The 18,972-nt window shown below is 42.4% G+C and overlaps 1 protein-coding gene across 1 annotated transcript in view; it reads right to left on the reverse strand.

Annotated features, from left to right (window-relative positions):
• Window positions 1–419: 419 nt before the first annotated feature.
• RFTN2 (raftlin family member 2) overlaps window positions 420–18,972 on the reverse strand; it is a 135,370-nt gene continuing 116,817 nt past the window's right edge. The window contains exons 6-9 of the mRNA XM_068244843.1: window positions 15,334–15,455; window positions 12,849–12,952; window positions 10,856–10,940; window positions 420–3,114 (exon numbers count right to left, since the gene is read on the reverse strand). Coding sequence (XP_068100944.1) covers window positions 2,842–3,114; window positions 10,856–10,940; window positions 12,849–12,952; window positions 15,334–15,455 — 584 coding nt within the window. The 3' untranslated portion in view covers window positions 420–2,841. The remainder of the gene's footprint in view (window positions 3,115–10,855; window positions 10,941–12,848; window positions 12,953–15,333; window positions 15,456–18,972) is intronic.

Below are 18,972 nucleotides of genomic sequence, written 5' to 3' on the forward strand. Positions count from 1 at the left end.
CTGTTGGAAGAATTGTTGGATATGAAATATAGGGGATGTGCAATATATTTTTCACTTCATATAGAATGGAGGTATGTGTACTTGTAGGATCATATGTGTACATTGGATATAGACATTTATAGCCTTTTCTTTTTGGAGGGGCTAATGTTGTATACAGGTACATGTGTATAGATTATTTTCTGAACCTAATGATATTGACATCTAATTGGTGCACTATATGGGTGACGGGTGCATTATGTGTATGTGTGTATATATGTATGTATATGTGTATATATGTGCGTATATACATATATATTTATTTTTTATTATTATTATTATTTTTTATATTTTATATGTCTTTTTACAGTTACTCCTGTTTTATACTGCCTGAGGAAGCGGGCGATAGACCCGTGAAACGCGTTGCAAAAGATTGTTGGAGTAAAATTAATAAATTATCAAATTATTACTAATAATATTAGTGTCTTTCATTGTGGTGGTGAATCATCCAATTTTAATGTATTTTATTCTGATTGGCGCCTCTGTAATCTTGCACAACGTTGTATCCACTGGTTGGATGGATGTGATCGCCCAATTCTGTCTACGGAGAGCGACTTCTTAGCCTGAGAGGGGACAGGCCTAATTTCCCCACAAGCGCTACAAGTGGTTGCCTATATTCCGGCAACCCATTTTTGTGAGTATTATTCTTCCACTCAAGCTTGAAAATTATCAGACTGAATCACAATAACGCACTATTGGGGCTCCCGGTTTCTCTTTTCTTTTGTGTTTTACATAGTTCAATTTCAGGCCAGTGAAAATTTGAAAATTAGAAAGTTTTGTCAAACTCCCATGTGCCTGAGAAAAGCACATCTGAGTGCAGGGAACAGATAACAAGTTCAATAGTAAAAGACTTGTCTGTATGGCAGCTGAATAAAATAAAAATAATCCATACCATTATGTGTCTGAGGCAATACAATACTTTCAAATCACACCTTTCCAGCTGATCACTCCCACAATTAGTAAGTCTTAGTATTCCATTTCCTATTAAGTAATGTACAAAGGTTTTCCAGCTGCATCAAGTCAAACTTAAATAATCTGAAATCTGAGTCAATGAGATAATCTTGGTTTAAAAGTACTGCAATATTTCCTTCAAGTAAATCACATTTCCCAAATGTGGATAATTGAGCTTAAATTTTCTAGACAATTTAACTGAATCAACTAAAACTCAAGCATTTCAGTTATGACTTTTCTATTTGATTCTATGCACAGGCACATTTCTAGCTGTTATCTAAATAGAAAAGCTATGTTTTGCTGTGGTGTCCAAACGTGTTGGCTTTTAAATCGTGGCTTTCTCAATAAGCACTCTATGGGCCTGGTTTACTATTGCAGCAGTAGGCTGCAATATACAAGACAAGAAAAATAACATTTATATCGCGCTTTTCTCGTGGCGGACTCAAAGCGCCAGAGCTGCAGCCACTAGGGTGCGCTCTATAGGCAGTAGCAGTGTTAGGGAGACTTGCCCAAGGTCTCCTACTGAATAGGTGCTAGCTTACTGAACATGCAGAGCCGAGATTCGAACCCTGGTCTCCTGTGTCAGAGGCAGAGCCCTTAACCATTACACCATCCAGCCAATATACCATGATTGTTAAAAGAAAACAAATAAGGGCAGTGTGTGAAAGAACGTCAGGAATTAGGAAGTATTTGCCAGAGAGATATGCATGGCCAAGCACAATTTTTCATAAATGTGTGTTGCCTTTCCACTATGCAGCACAATCCAGCAATTATATCCAGACAGATGTGCAATAGAAATCGGGTGTGGAACAAACCGAAATCAGTGTGCTATAGTTATGGGAGTGGAGGTGGGTGGTGGGCACTAATATGACCTGCGACAGCCGTTTAAGGATTAATCAAAGACAAAAAGGACCGCATTCCAGTATATGGCGAGGATAACTTCCAGTCAAGATGTCTATCGACCGGTTAGGTCTGTGTGTGAGGTGACTAGAGGGAAGGGTGGAAGTGCTGGCAAAGGTCCCAAAGGCAGACACAGCTCAGAGGGAAAGACTACTCTTCCCCACCCTCCCCCCCGTGCCTAACTAGCTATTGTGGGTTAGGAATGGTTAGGGGATAACTCACGTACTTGCTGGTCTTGCAGATAAGCAATAGCTGATATTGGCACAGTAAGACAGCTTTGTAAATCTAGCCAGGTAATAAAAAATGAACAATGTAAAAAATGGTTTGTGTGCATTGCATATAACTTCAAATTTGATCTGCCTTATAAGTAAAACACCATTGTAGCTGAGAAAAAGGTAAGGATTGCTTGTCAGTGGACTAATCTAGGGGTTGAAAATGAAGGGTGTATTATGTTTTGTTTTTTTCACATATTGCTCTAAAAAAAAATATATATAATATTGGTTAGTGGTGAGCCTCTCACCAGTTCATTTGCTGTATGCTCTACTCTTTCCATATGATGGGAAACCAGCACTGTTTCCTGTTATTTTTATTACACCATGCAAATATATCATTAAGTACCGGGTGAATTTCCTGTCCTATTGGGAACTGGCATCCTCTCCATTGGTGACCAGATGTCGCAGATTTACAGGAGCGAGACCTCATTTTTGAATGAATGTAGGCTTTTCTGAAAAGGCAGATAGTGGTACAAGACAGGTTCAAAAGTGAACAATGTCAAAGGCATGAGAGGAACGTATGTGATGGATCAGGCAGACCACCAGTCAAGTGAATTCTATTAACAAATTCTGTGAAAGAACAATATAATAGTCTTGTAGATGCACTTGTAATTACATACAAGTAACTTGGGTTATTCCATCTCCTTGTTCATACTGTACATAATCCAGGTCTTACAGGCAATTACATACAAGTAACTTGGGTTACTCCCTCTTCTTGTTCATACTGTACATCATCCAGGTCTCGCAGCATACTGTCATTATTGCTGAAACCAGAAAAACTGCCAAACTGTTGATAGTTGTCTCTAGCAGACCAATACTGCTTGGAGGGTGACAGATGCAGTGCTTCTGTTTGCTGCTCAATTTCCAGGCTCTGTCCAGGAGTTGTGTGAAGTCCAATACTTCTGCTGGATTTATTGTTTCTCTCTTCATTTAGAGTGTTTCTCAATGACTTTCTCTGCAAAACATTCAGATTTCAAGATACACTGCTTATTAAAGTAACCACCAAGAAGAAATATACAAAGATATTGGTTACTGTTGTCCAGAAGGTTCATTGTTACATAACTGTATTACTGTCAATTGTCAGAATATTACACGGCATCTAATTTCTGACAAACATGCAAATGTATGTTTTTATTAGGATGAAATAAAGAATAGCTTTTTATATGACCTTTCCTAGTGGTTATAAAGGAATGTGAGAAGCAAAGTTTCATGGAATTATACCTTAAAACTGTTGGGGCCCATCTCCACTGAAACGTATGCAGTTCAATGGAGTTGTTTCCATTGAATGCGTTTGATGCTGAAAAAGTATGGACTGCATGCTGCAGATTTACACTCCACAAACTATTCCGGACGCAAATTGTAATTTATGAAAGTCAATGGTCCAGCAATTCAAATTTTCAAGTTTTCAAAGCAATTTTGCATCTGTGTTCCCGTCTAACATGCTTCTTCCTGTTTCCTGTGAAATCACAGTGATGCCATTTTGCTGTGGAGATTAAAAATCCTGCATTTTTCAAATTGCATTCAATTGACATATGCAAATTCAGATGCCAAACGCATGAGTGGAAATAGGCCCTTAACCTACCTGGTGGTATAATTTCTTCCTGATTTTAGGGTCTAAAAATGGTACCATTTTTTCATGTGCTTTAACCCATTTTGGTTCCTGGACGTAGAAACTACGTCCAGGAACCATGCGCGCTCCCGCGGCCGATCGCACGCGTGCTCCCGGCCCACGGTTCGTTAGCCAGGCAATCAGTGACTTGGGCTATGGTGCCCGATCACTGATTCCTCTCCTGAAAAAGCGACAGCTTCTCTCGGAAGCTGCGCCTTTTCTGGCTGTTACCTCCCCCATGCGTCGCTCTAAGCGTATGTTACGCTTAGAGTGACGTCATGTAAACAAACTCATGGCCGCCATCTTGTGGCCAAAAAGTAAAACTACAACTGAAAGTAAAAAAAAATAAAAATCAACACACATTTACATTATAAACCTATAGTTTACATCCCACCCTCCCAAAACTACCCAAATAAAATGTTTAATATAAAAAAAAAAAAATTACAATAAAAAAAAAAAAAAACGTAAATATTTACCTAAGGGTCTAAACTTTTTAAATATCAATGTAAAGATGATATATTTCTATATTTTTTTAATTTTAAACTTGTAAATAGTGATAGATGCAAAACGGAAAAAATGCACCTTTATTTCCAAATAAAATATTGTCGCCATACATTGTGATAGGGACATAATTTTAATGGTGTAATAACCGGGACATATGGGCAAATACAATACGTGAGTTTTAATTATGGAGGCATGTATTATTTTAAAACTATAATGGCTGAAAAATGAGAAAATGATTTTTTCTGTTTTTTCTTATTCTTCCTGTTAAAATGCATTTACAGTAAAGTGGCTCTTAGCAAAATGTACCCCCCAAAGAAAGCCTAATTGGTGGCGGAAAAAACAAGATATAGATCAGTTCATTGTGATAAGTAGTGATAAAGTTATAGGCTAATGAATGGGAGGTGAACATTTCTCAAGTGAAAACGACGGAACGCGAATGGGTTAAGAACCTAAAAGCAAGAAAAAAATCATAACACAAGAGAGCCTGGAGCAGCCCCTGCACTTATGCTCCTTCCTGGGATCTAGAGCTGCAGATCTCCCTCCGTCCTCCGGGTTAATCCTATAATGGGATTGCTGGCTGTCGTCATGATGACAGTCAGCGATCTCACCAGGGAGATGCAGAGCCTCGGAGGAGAGGAAGATGAATGTCCACCAGCATCTGGATGACCCGGGAGGTGAGTGATATCGCCTGCTGAGCGCAGCGGCTACCATGAGTGTAGCTCAGAGTTACCGCTCTGAGCTGCGGTTTTCCACCCCGAGCAGGGCCGGACTGACAACTTATGGGGCCCCCGGGCAATAGGAGACTATGGGGCCCCACGCACAGCCCCACACACATAACCTGCACGAGTATAAAATTTATCTTCACTATGTTCAAAATAAATGTTAACTAATTAAAATGTAGCCACTATAAACATCAAATAAATAAATGCAGGAACCGTTACCTCCAACACATGAAATGCAAGAACCATTAACTAAGTGGCGTAACTAGAAAAATTGATAGCATGAGTCCCCTTAGTCTCCAAACCCCCTGAGGGTCACATGACTGAGAGCCGGCGAATGACAGCAGAAGCATGAAAAAATTAGACGCTTCCGCTACTCGCTACTTTTCATAGTGAGAGGAGGTGGCAGGAATGGTTCTTGTGATCAAACAGGTAGGTTTTTTTGCTGATTGCCTGCATTTAGGGGGGGCGAGGAGGTGGGGCCCTGCAAAGTCTCTGGGCCCCCCTGCGATGGCATGGTTACGCCCATGCATTAACTCTGACACATGAAATGCAAGAACCATTACCTTAACATGAAATTAAAGAACTGTTAGCTCCCACACATGAAATGCACGAACCGTTAGCTCCCACACATGAAATGCAAGAACCGTTATCTCCCGAAACATGAAATGCAAGATTCACTTAGTTAAACACATGAAATGCTGCAATCATTTCCCCCGACACATGAAATGCAAGAACCGTTATCTCCTACATGAAATCGTTTGGGTGGGAGGGAGGGTGGTTTGGGTGCTGGGAGGGTGGTTTGGAAGATGGAAGGGTGGTTTGGGTGCTAGGAGGGTGGTTTTGGTGCTGCCTAGTTTGGATGGGAATTTTGGGTGCTGCTGGCTTTGGGTGGGAGGTTTGGGTGCTTCTTGGTTTGGGTGCTGGCTGTGGTGCCGGGGAGCCCCCCTCCCACCCTGCAGAACTGCGAGCGGACTAGTTGGCCTGTCACAGATAACTACGTGCTCCAGGGCAGGCTCCAGCAAGCAGCGGCACTGACTGCTTTCTGTTCGCCGATAGCGTCCTACCTTCCGGCTGGCGCCGCCTCCTATGACGTCATAGGAGGCACCGCCAAAACCATGGGGACTGGACACCAGAGGCAGAGATAGCAGTGAGAGGGGCAGTGCTGGAGCACATAAGTATCTGTGCCAACTAGCTCCACTCGCAACTCTGCAGGCACCACAGCCAGTGGCCAAACCAAGCAGCATGGCACCCAAACCTCCAGATCAGAGGGGCGCCAGGGGCAGGCCCTCTACTGACCACAGGTCGGTCCATGTCCAAGTGCCCGAATGGTCAGTTCGCCCCTGACCCCGAGTCTAGCTTGTGGTTACCGCTAAGGAGTTTAATAGCCTCATCATATATTTGTTACAGTAATTGTATCTGCTGTTTTGTGAGGAAACTGATAAGAGTATTGTAAATCTGCTAAAAAGAATTTGCAGCTTTACATAATTTTTGTATTCATTTAATTTTAGTCCTGAAGATAATACATAAAAGAAACAAACTTTTGTTGAACATGGGGCATTGCAGATGAGGGGCTTGCTACAAATCCATGAGATAAAAGACTTGCATGATGCAAGTTTTTTTTCCCCGACATCGCAATAAAGTTGCAAATGTCTATGCGAAGTTACCTTACTGCAGGACGTTAAACCAATTGCCTTGCGTGATTTAGGAGGTTTTTGAGTAAGACAGTGGATGATACTTTATTTAAAGAGATTCTGGCGAGGGAACCATGCATGATTTTTGGGAAAGTAAGGTCTCTTAAAAGAAACCTGAGACGACGGGCGGCCCATCGTGCTCCCGGGCCGTGCATGCACGAAGGGAGCACAACTTAAAGAAGTACCGGGATGGCTAGCTGAAAACCTGGGTGGCCCGTAGAGACAGCAGGGGAGCCCATGACCTAAAGGGGGCTGGAGGAAGCCTCAGGTAAGTATAAATGTTTTGCCTCCATTTGTCTCAGGTAGACCTTGAGATTTGCATAGCATGTAGGCAACAGGGGTTAGTGCAGTGTGCCTGGTGTTAGTGTTTTGTAGCTGGGCAGTGTAACTTAAAAAGTTTTTGAGGAAAGGTCCATAAGATGGCCCTGCACTATAAATGCACCAGGTTTCGTGTTTTTTTTTACATGATTTCTGCCCTCTAAACCTAGGTGTGTCTTATTTTCTGAAAACTACATTATATCTGTGCCTGGAGTGGGTTTTTATACTTGAGCGTTAGTGCTCTCCATAAAAACAAGGAACACCAAGAGCCCCAATAGTGTAATATGTACTGGTAAATGGTTATTAAATAGAGTAAATATTAATACTCACAAACCAGGGTTACCATTAGGCAACCACTGTAAAAGCAAGTGGGGAGATTTTCCTGACCCCACTCAGGAATAGGAAGTCGCTCTCTGTAGATGAGAAAAAGGGGGTTCAACCCTCCACCCAGGGTGGACTCAATATTATGCAGGAGAACAGAGGCGCCAAAAGGATAAAAGGAAGCTAAATGAGCTTAAAAACCAAATTCTTGGTAAATAGAGGAGGTAGTGGTGGATTTACCTCCTCCAAGTAGACACACAACTTTAGTAAAGACAGTCAATATATTTTATTTATGAACTCCAAATATGCAACACGTTTTGCAGGTTTGATCCTGCTTCATCAGGCAATAACAACGGAGCAATAGTATATGTGGTCAGTAGAAGAGCCAGGCACCTCTTCTACTGACCACATATGCTATTGCTCCGTTGTTATTGCCTGATGAAGCGGGATCAAACCTGCAAAACGCGTTGCATATTTGGAGTTCATAAATAAGATATATTGACTGTCTTTACTACAGTCGTTGTGTGTCTACTTGGAGGAGGTAAGTCCACCACTACCTCCTCTATTTACCCTAATTTGGTTTTTAAGCTCATTTAGCTTCCTTTTATCCTTTTGGCGCCTCTGTTCTCCTGCATAAGTTAGTGCTCTCCAGGTTAAATCCCAATTTGGATTGTTCCGCCATCTACTGGAATTTATAAGATTGTCAACTAATTTAATTTCCATTGTTATTTGTGGAGAGAATAAAATACCAATTTAAGAGATTGTTTTTTAATCTCTGGTTTAATGGATTACTGAGTTCAATGGAAAAACAAAACAAAACATTTTGTACATTTGAAGGCTTTTTACAGAAGGGAACATCACATATGGTTTTACTAAAACTAAATAATTTTTGTGTGCTTGTGCGACTTCACCTTTTATAGAAGTCTCTTTTCTCTGTGAAGACATTATAGCTAATGTGGAAGAAAAAAAAATGAGATCAGCATCTTGTTACACTTTGTTTACTCCTTCTGTTTTGCTATACAAGGCAGTCTGTATCTGTCCTTCATGCTCTGGAGCCTGGGCGATACCCCTTGCTGTGACTGGCTGGCAGGAATTCTGTAGGTAATTTCTGCAACATACAGTAAACCTCAGCCAATTTTCTACAAAAGCCTCTGGTTGCTGTCAATCCAGCAAACTTACACAAATTATTTCTCTTGCCTTTCAGCGCCAGGCCCCCAGTTAGATCCCAGCCAGGGCACTATCTGCATAGTTTTTGTATTCCTCGTGTCTGCATGGGTTTTACTCCAGGCACTTCTGTTTCCTCCCACATCCCAACAACATACAGATAAGTTTACTTGGCTTCCTCCTAAACTGGCCCTAGACTCTGGGGAAGAGTCTGTGTGCATGGATAGGGAACTGGCTAATGGAATGAAAACAAAGAGTTGTGGTCATCATATAAAAATGGGTGACTGTTAGCAGTGGGGTCCCACAGGGGTCAGTACTGGGTCCAGTGCTCTTCAATTTATTTATTAGTGATCTAGTAGATGCAGTAGAAAGTGTTGCTATTTTTGCAGATGATACAAAATTGTGCAGAATCATCAACTCTCAGGAAGATAGTGACATATTGCAACAGGATCTGGATAGTGTGGTACATAAATGGCAGATGAAATTCAATGTTGAAAAAAGTGAAGTCATGCATTTTGGTTGTACCAATGGTCTAGCACCATACAAAATAAAACGGGATACAGATAGTGACATCAAACTTGGAGAAGGACTTAGAAGTACTCATCGACAACAAATTAGATAATCGTATTCAATGCCAAGCCGCTGCAGCTAAAGCTAATAACATTTTGGGATGCATTAAAAGGGAAATAAAAACTTAAAATGCTAGCATAATATTGCCCCTGTTTAACTCTCTAGTAAGGCCACAACTGGAATATGAAATTCAGTTTTGGGCACCACATTACAAGAAAGATATTGCAGTTTTAGAATAGATGTAGAGACGGGCAACAAAATTGATACGTGGGATGGAAGGTCTCACTTACCAAGAAAGGTTAGATAAACTGGGTTTATTTAGTCTAGAGAAAAGACGCCTTAGAGGGGATTTAATTAACATGTATAAATACATCAGAGGGCAATATAAAGGCTTGGCGGATGAGCTTTTTGTCCCTAGGCCTTCACAAAGGACTAGAGGACATGATCTGCGCATGGAGGAAAAACGTTTTAGCCATTTATTTAGGAAAGAGTTCTTTACAGTTGGAGTGATTAAGATGTGAAATGCATTGCCACAGGAAGTAGGAAGTAGTTATGGCAAATTCTATATCTGCATTTAAAGGAGGCTTAGATGCTTTCCTTGCGAACACACCCATGGCTATAATTACTAGGTAATGCCCAGTGGTGTTGATCCAGGGATTTTATTTGATTGGACCATGCCTTGTAAGGGTTTTTCGTCTTCCTCTGGATCAACAGGGATATGTGAGGGAGCAGGCTGGTGTTGTACTTTGTTTTCTGGTTGCACTCGATGGACGTATGTCTTTTTTTCAACCCAAATACCTATGTAATTACAATGCACATCTGACTATGGTAGGGATTAGGTTTTGAGCTGCTCTGAGGAAAAGTTAGTGAAAGCTGTCAGCGCTAACTAAATACTAAATAATATTATACTGTATGCACATGTCTCTTCTGCCTGAAATCCACTTTCTGTGTGGATGACATTTTAGTTACACTGAGTTTAGAAGTCATTGCAAGACACTGACCTTCCAATTTATGTAAAAATTTTCTAGAAGTTATGTAAAAGTTTCTAGACAATAGGAATGTTATTATGACAAGTAATTATGTCAAGTTATTATGACATGTCCTTGTCCTGATTTTGTAAAGGCACAGAAAAATTAGTGCCATGGACTACAAGATACACAGTATTGCCTTCTAGTTCTCTTATATGTCTCAGTTCTGTTTCAGTCTGCCACATTTATACTTGTTCAGGTGATCTCAGTTATACCAGTTATCACCTGAGTCCACTCCACACCTTTTAGGAAGTCACTTTCATCATGGGAAACTCACTTCTGCAGTATTTTATAGACGGTAAAGGTTTTTTTTGGGGGGGGGATTCTAAATAGATATTTCGGTGATACTAGTTAATTTTACCATACTTAATAGGGCCTAACATTTTTCCATGATACTCCCCAAAAAATTAAAAAGTGACCTCGAGCAAAATTACTTTCAAGACAACCTGTATTGGGGTGTGTGTGTGGCGGGGGTGGGGCTCGAATAGGTACTTGCATCAGTGGAGGTAAGACAGAGAGCCGCGATAAACAAGAGGGTCACAGCCAGGGATGGTGAGGGCAAGAAGGACATGGACCATCAAGAGGCTTCCCTCTAGGTAAGTATTTAACTTTTTTTTTTTTTATGTTACAAGTTTGCTTTAACTTGGAATTGCTCCAGTGTTGATATAGTACATCAAGCCCCAGGTTAGAAAAGCCAGATGATGGTGTGTTCGGGCAAGATTTCTGAGATCTCTAGCCAAATAATATCTGCAGATGTGAAATTACTTACCTCCGGAGACTGGACAGATGGAAGTGTATGCGGCATAACAGATCTTTGTAGAAATATAATTTGTTTTGTCGTCAGATTGCCTTCACTGAAACAATAAGCAAAATGCTCAGTGTTTAGACATTTAACATGATTAGTTTATTATGCACTTACTTGTTGAAACATTTATATCTCTATAACTGTATAGAAGGACAGCATACAATCTCCAGAATCAGTTTTGCCAATGAGGAGATGGACCTGATTTTTAGTATTAAGTACAGGCAAAGAATGAGGTTGGCACCAGATGCACTGCCAAGAACACACAGTCAAATAGAAGAGAGGTAAGGCACCAGTCCACCAAATCATTGGTCTAATTCACTAGCGACAACACAGTATCCATGCAGTGAGGGGGTAACTGTCTCTGGCCTGACAGCTGTTTTGCAGTCTCAACGACTGCTTCAGGGGCCACAAAAAGATTACTCTGAAGCAGCGTTCAGACAACGAAACAGCTGTCAGGCCGGAGCCTGTTAACCCCTAATTTCATGGCTGTTGTGCTGTCACTAGTGAATTAAACTGCTGATTTAGTGGACTAGTGCCCTGCCTCTCTTCTATTTGACTGATGACCTAATTTGTAGATTGATACGTAAATAGAGGTCTCAACTGCATACATTTACAATTGTATGGAATACTCAGTACTAGCAATCTGTGTCTGCAAATCTATGTAAACTATGGTAATACAATCATGGGGACATTGGTCACAGTTCACTAAGGTAGTGATAATAAAACAAGTGAAAACATACGACCACACATCGATCGGTATTATGTGTGCTCTGTACACTTGATGACGTCATTAAGCCGGGACTCGAGTATAGGCAGTACAAAGGTGGCAGTAAAGCTGAATACAGAGGCTGCCGCAGCAGGATCATCACAGGAAAAAGGAAATGTGAGCTAGGCTTGCTGCACATGCTTTTTTTTTTACAGATCTCTGCACGGAGGGGGTGACAAGAATTATCACCACTGTTTACTACAGTGGTGATCAGTCATCCGCTGGGGGTTGCTAATTGATTAAGGGCACATGTTTTCCCTTAGACCAATTAGTGATGCAGCTTAAAGTGCTGTGGCCGCACAGGAGCACGCCCAATTGTGCACAGATGTGCCACCGTATACCTATACTGTACTGGTCGAAAAAGTGGTTAAAGTGTACCTAAGTTGGTACAATGTGCCTTTTTTATACTTATCTGGGACTTCCTTCAGCCCCATGAAGTCCGAGGCCGTCCTCACCGGCCCGTCCGCTCACTAGATATCCTTGCCGGTAATCTGGTTAGTCGCCGTCAGTCGTGGGCCTCTGGGCATGTGTGGCTCGGCGGTGCATGCGCACCAGTCGAGCTCCCATGCAAGGGAGCTCTCTACGCCTGCACTGTACTACTGTGCAGGAGCAGAATGTTCCCAGACACGGGAGCGTGAGGGGGGGTGCGCGCGCGGCTAAGGGATGCATATGCAGAAGAGCGCGGCTGGCCGGATTACTGACGAGGATATCTAGTGAGCGGAGCGGCTGGAGAAGACGGCGAGGGAGGCCATGAACCTCATGGAAGAAGCCCCAGGTAAGTATAAATAAATGCATTGGGGCCATTTCAGGTTCCCTTTAAGTTTAGGATTCAGTTGTTCATTTAAAGATTCACTCGTTAACTTTAGGTATCACTCCTTAACTTAAGGACAGAATCCTTATTTTAAGGATTGCATGATGTAAATTGCTTAGTGAATATTAAATTAATTATCACCATGGTGATAACAGTAAACAGCACAGAATCATTATTAAAGACAGAAAATAAGCTTAGTAAATTGTGGCCATTGTTGGGGACAATTAAAACGCTGACTGTGTGTCTCCAGATCCAACCTAAGTACATGACACGATACAATGGAGATGACATACAAAACCTTTACCAGTATTGTCTCAAAGCTATCAGTATCAGTCACATTTTCCATAAACATTTGGTTACAATAAAATGCCACAACTCACCTGTTTTGTCTTATTATAGGAGTAGGTATGACACACGTAAGACACCATCCAAATTCTGCTAATGTATGTAGCAAGGGACCATAGTCAGTTTTGATCTCAGAGCCCTAATTCAAAATATATGAAAAGCAGTATTATTATTTATTTATTTATTTTAGAAATCTCAAGGAAGTCATAATCAGACATGCTTAAAGCTACGTACACATGCTAGATTTAACTCCAAAGCGGCTGTCTGGCACTCTCTTATTTGAGAATTTAATGTGTATACAGGTGTCTCTTGAGAAAGCTTAAAGATCTGGCATATCCATGCCTTCAGTAGTCTCTCTGATTAACTTAGACATTATTTATTTAGCAGTAGAGTATTGTACCGTGTTAGGCAGAAGTAAAAGCAAGAAGTTTTGAAACAGGATGATACTTCTACTGGCTAACATAAATGAATCAGAGTAAGGGCCCATTCACACTTGCTAAACGCCGCCGGATCGCCAGGAAATCGCCTGAAAATGGTGCAGGATACAAATTTGCGTTTAGCGATTAACGCTAATCGCCCAAGTGAGAACAGGCCCATAGCGTATTATGGTACTAGCGCTTTAAAAAGCGCTAGTGCTTGAGCGTTTTGCCGAAATCGCCGGCAAAACGCTCAGATGTGAATGGGGCCTAAGCAAGCTTTCGGCTATTCTGCCATCATCAGACTTCAATCCTGTATGCTTACAAGAAGTTAAAACAGACCCCTATATACATGCACATCAGAAGAGGATACATAGATTTTTGTGCAAACATAAATACATGTCATTAAGATGCCTTAAATGAAACAAAACATCTAAATGGGGTCTAGAGAGAATGTTAGCTGATTTATGACTAATGATTACAGACTGAGAAAAATATTCCCTGAACCGGCATATCGACAGCCACCCAATCTAAAACAGATGAGTGTCAGGAGTTCTTTGAATAGGCCACAACAGAACGGAACAGAATGCAATAGAACTGCTAACAAGAAGGTGTAGGATCTGCAGACACATCTACTCCACTGTTTCGAAGCCACATAGGGATCCTTTGTCAAGGCAACATTTGCTCACAGGCAAAATCTGTCTGCTGCTATGTAAAGCTTCTATTTCAGGAGAAGAAGGGAGCTCCTCATGATACTCGTGCAGGACAATGTGTATGTTGCCACTTGCTTGATACACATCATTCTGCATGAGTGTCCTGAGGAGCCTAACTCCCTTCTTCTCTTGAAATATGAGCTTTACATGGCAGCAGACACATTTTGCCTGAGAGCAAATCTTGCCTTGATAAAGGGGGCCCTACGCGGCTCTGAAACGTTGACCCTATGCTTTTACAAACAAACCAATAAAGATATTTCTTTGGATGTGCCAGCTCTTTACCTGTTTTGAACATTACAAGAGGGCCTCATCCCTCTTTACTAGCTAGAGCACTCCATCCATGGGTTTGATCCTTTAGTGTGTGTGAGACAACATTACAATTCAGTTTACATCTACCCCACTGACAGTATATCAATACCAGGTACACAACAGGAATACAGGGTAAAAGGCACCTTTTCATGTGATTCTAATTTGGTATATCTGATCATGTGTGCTAAATGCCCCAAAGGTATTTAAGTGGGAGAAACTGGAAAAACTCTCCCAGTTGCTACACACTTTCATTCCAAAGGACACAGCTTAAATTATCTTCGGGTTACTGCTCTGAAGGGTGGGTTCATATAGCCAAAAGAAAGATTAATAGCAGAGACGACATTTATAAATTGGTTCAAAGCTATGGACAAAGGCTTTAATAAGGATATTTTTTATATTGGTGTGAGGTTGAGGATTTTAAATGCCATAACTCTCTCAGCCTAGACAAATATTGCATCCACTCTGCTTGTAGCTAAAACTTGTGAACTCGGAATTTCCAATGCCTCTGTGACAGTCTGAGCCCCAATTGTGTGAGGGATTGACTAAACAAGGAGTCTTATCATTAGTCATAAATCAGCTAACATCCTCTCAGGACCTCATTTAGATGCTCTGTTTCATTTAAGGCATCTTAATGACATATATTTATGCTGTCTGTTTCAACTTCTTTCTTGTAAGCATACAGGTTTGAAGTCTGATAAAGGTGGAATAGCCGAAAGCATGCTTACTCTGATTCTTTTAAGTAAGCCAATAAATGGCATCATCCTGATTTAAAACTTCTTGACAGTATTTATTTGTCATCCCCAAAACTGTTGATTCTGTCCTAGGTCAGCTTTGGCATTATATATATATATATATATATATATATATATATATATATATATATATATATATATACACACACACACATTTTTTTTAATTTGTTTTGTTCAGTTTTTAAGAAAAATAAACTGGCTCATAAAACAGCTTTAGGTTCTGTGGTGTTTGCCTTGAACATTTTCTCTTAATCTTTGCTCATTCTTGTCCCCTGCTAATGGTTTAAAAATGATAAGTACATTGAAATAATAATACAATGAAGCTGTCACCTCAAATACAGTCCATTGTTCCACTATAATTGCATCATTTCCTTTGTTCTTAGATCCTGTAAATTGAAATGTGTCATCTTCATAGATAAATAATCCATCCAATGATTTTGGGGGCAAGTCTCCTAGGAAAATAAGAATGAGGAAGTTGGCAGTTTTTAATTTAGCCACAGTATAAAAATAGCACCAGAATATAATTTCACACCACATTGATTATGTTGTGATTCTGTAACTGACAATGGGAATCTTGTGTATCAGAAGTCCCTGAAAGTGAAAACATGTTATAGCAGTGAAGAGACTATTGGTAGTGAAATTAGAGCACTGGTTTGCTAAACTGAAGGAATGCAAAGTTTATTAATCCCTTAAGTAACTGTGCAGGCTGGGTGAACAGGAAAGAAAATCCAGGAAAAATGAAGCTCCGCCCCTGGCCAGTGCCAATACACATGATTTTAACACTGAAAGGGTACCTTGCAAAGGGTGTGGCAGTTTAAAAAAATTGCTATTGCAAAGCAACCAGGAAAGTTTAGATAAACTGGGTTTTTAGTCTGGAGAAGAGACGCCTTAGAGGAGATCTAATTAACATGTATAAATACATCAGAGGGCAATATAAAAGATTGGCAGATGAGCTTTTTGTCCCTAGGCTTTTGCAAAGGACTAGGGGACATGATCTGCGCATGAAGAAAAAAAGTTTTAGTCATTTATTTTGGAATAGGTTCTTTACAGTAAAAGTAGCTAACTACTAGCCGACCACGTCAAGCCGATGGGCGTGGCCGCGGCGGCAGCCCCGGGACCGCCTAACGCCGATCAGCGTAAAGTCCTGGGGCTCTGTTTTGTGGGAGATTGTGCGCAGTGTGTGCGCGCATCTCCTGCTTGGTGGGCAGAGCGGAGCTCCGCCTTCAGTCTCCGAGCGGCGATTGCTGCTCGGGAGACTGTTAGACGGCGTAATAGCCGTCTAATTACACGTACAGCGCTGCGATCTGCAGCAGCGCTGTACTGGGGACAGCCATGTGACACGGCTGGCCCCTGCTGAGGCACAGAGGTGATCGGCTGTCATAGGCTGAAGCCTATGACAGCTGATCACGGAGATTGGCTGGCGGGGGGAGGGAGGGGGGTTTGCAGTAGTTTAAAAAAAAAAAAATACATACAAACATACAAATATGGGGGGTGGGGGGGGGGGGGGGGGGGGGTGATCAGACCCCAACAATAGAGAGCTCTGTTGGTGGGAAGAAAAGGGGGGGGGGAATCACTTGTGTCCTGTGTCGAGTGGCCCTGCGGCTTGGCCTTAAAACTGCAGTGGCCAATTTAATGAAAAATGGCCTGGTCTTTAGGGGGGTTTAACACTGCGGTCCTCAAGTGATTAAAATGTGGAATGTATTGCTACAGGAAGTAGTTATGGTACATTCTTTCCTTACGAAGAAACACATCCAGGGATATAATTACTAGGTAATGCCTAGTGGTGTTGATCCAGGGATTTTATCTGATTGCCATTTGGAGTTGGGAAATAATTTCTTTCCCATTTGGGTCTAACTGGACCATGCTTTGTAAGGGGTTTTCACCCTTCAAAGCAACTACCTAACCAGCAAGGGGACCAAACAGCCACGGCCAAGGTGAACCCCCCCTCGGATGAACTCGGCACCCTTGCTCCTGTTGCTGTCCATGAATTAGAAGTACTTCGGCACCTCCGTAAGCTGAATCCCAGGATGGAGTGTCATCGATCTGCCTGAGAACCTGTGCTGATCAGTTAGCTCCTGTGCTCACCACCTTATTCGAGCGGTCACTATCGGACGGTACAGTCCCCTTCTGCTTCAAGCGGTCCGCAATTGTACCAGTCCCCAAAAAACCTGGCAGCACTGAGCACAACAACTTCCGACCAGTGGCCCTAACCTCCAACATTATGAAGCTCCTTGAGCGGCTGGTCCTTGCCCACTTGAAGAGACACACGGACGCTCATCTCGACCAGCTCCAATTTGCTTATAGGGCAAACAGATCCGTGGAGGACGCCATCAATGCCAGCCTGGCATACATCATGGAGCACCTAGACAACCCTGTCTCCTATGCTAGGATCTTGTTTCTGGATTTTAGCTCGGCGTTCAATACGATCTGCTCAGATATCCTGTTCACCAATCTGGCGCAGCGCGGAGTAGATCCCACGCTCCGAGCATGGATCAAGGACTTCCTGACCAACATAACGCAACAAGTGAAGCTCGGCAGCTGCTACTCCAGCGTTAGAACCACCAATACTGGAGCTCCACAAGGCTGTGTATTGTCACCACTACTGTTCTCCCTCTATACCAACAATTGCATATCATCTGCTGACTCTGTGAAAGTCATCAAATTTGCAGACGACACCACCATCATTGGCCTAATTGGCAGCAACGGCGAGCAGGAGTACCACAGCGAAGTTGAGCGAATCTGCAACTGGTGCAGAGCAAATAACCTAGTTCTCAACGCCGCAAAGACTGTTGAACTAGTCGTAGACTTCCGGAGGAACCCTCCCCCCCTCCTACCTATCCTCATTGGGGGTACCGAAGTCTCTAGGGTGACATTGGTGCGGTTCCTCGGCACGACTCTCACTAACAACCTGAAGTGGGGGCAGAACACCTCCATAATACAGAAGAAATCACAGCAGAGGTTGTTCTTCCTGCGCCAGCTGAAGAGATTCGACATGCCCAGGGAACTGTTGACCAGCTTCTATACTGCCACTATAGAATCCATTCTCTGCTCCTCAGTCATTGTCTGGTATGCGGGCGCAACGGCCAGCGACAAACACAAACTGCAGAGGGTCATAGCTGATGCAGAGAGAATCATCGGGTCCCCTCTTCCACCTCTTGACCTCCTCCACTCCACTAGGATGAGGAAGAGGGCCACTGTGATCTCCCGTGACCCCTCCCACCCAGGCAGTCGCTACTTCAAGCTGCTCCCACTGGGCCGCCGCTACAGGTCCATTCCATGCAAAACCACCAGACGGATGAACACCTTCTTCCCCCAAGCGGTTCGGCTGCTCAACTCCAACCTTCCCCCACCGGGCCCGCCTACCGGCATGCCCTAGCGGGGTCTCTCCATCAGCTCACGCCCCTGCACGCCCTTGTTCTCACTGCCCAGAGACTGTACTGGGGCCACCATCACCATCATCTTTATTATTACTATTATTAGTATTATTGTTGGACTGCTCCTGCACGGCAGGAACGAACCCCTACCGACGACCTAGTTTGTCATGTATATCATTACTGCAGTTATAAATTGTCTGTGTTTGCGCTTCTTGTCCTCCTGTACTATGTCTATGCCATGTGTACCACAAAAAATTCCGAATATAGCGTGCGCTGTATTTGGCGAAATAAATCTGATTCTGATTCTGATCTGATTCTGATTCTGAACTGTGTGTGTGTGTATGTGTGTGTACTCTGCACTGTGTGTGTGTGTGTATATGTGTGTGTACTCTGCACTGTGTGTAGTGTGTGTACTGTGTGTACTGTGTGTACTGTGTGTATGTGTGTGTACTCTGCACTGTGTGTACTGTGTGTGTGTGTACTGTGTGTATGTGTGTGTACTCTGCACAGTGTGTAGTGTGTACTGTGTGTGTAGTGTGTGTACTGTGTGTATGTGTGTGTACTCTGCACTGTGTGTACTGTGTGTGTACTGTGT

Source organism: Hyperolius riggenbachi, chromosome 7, assembly GCF_040937935.1.
Source record: "Hyperolius riggenbachi isolate aHypRig1 chromosome 7, aHypRig1.pri, whole genome shotgun sequence".
NCBI classification, from domain to species: Eukaryota; Metazoa; Chordata; class Amphibia; order Anura; family Hyperoliidae; genus Hyperolius; species Hyperolius riggenbachi.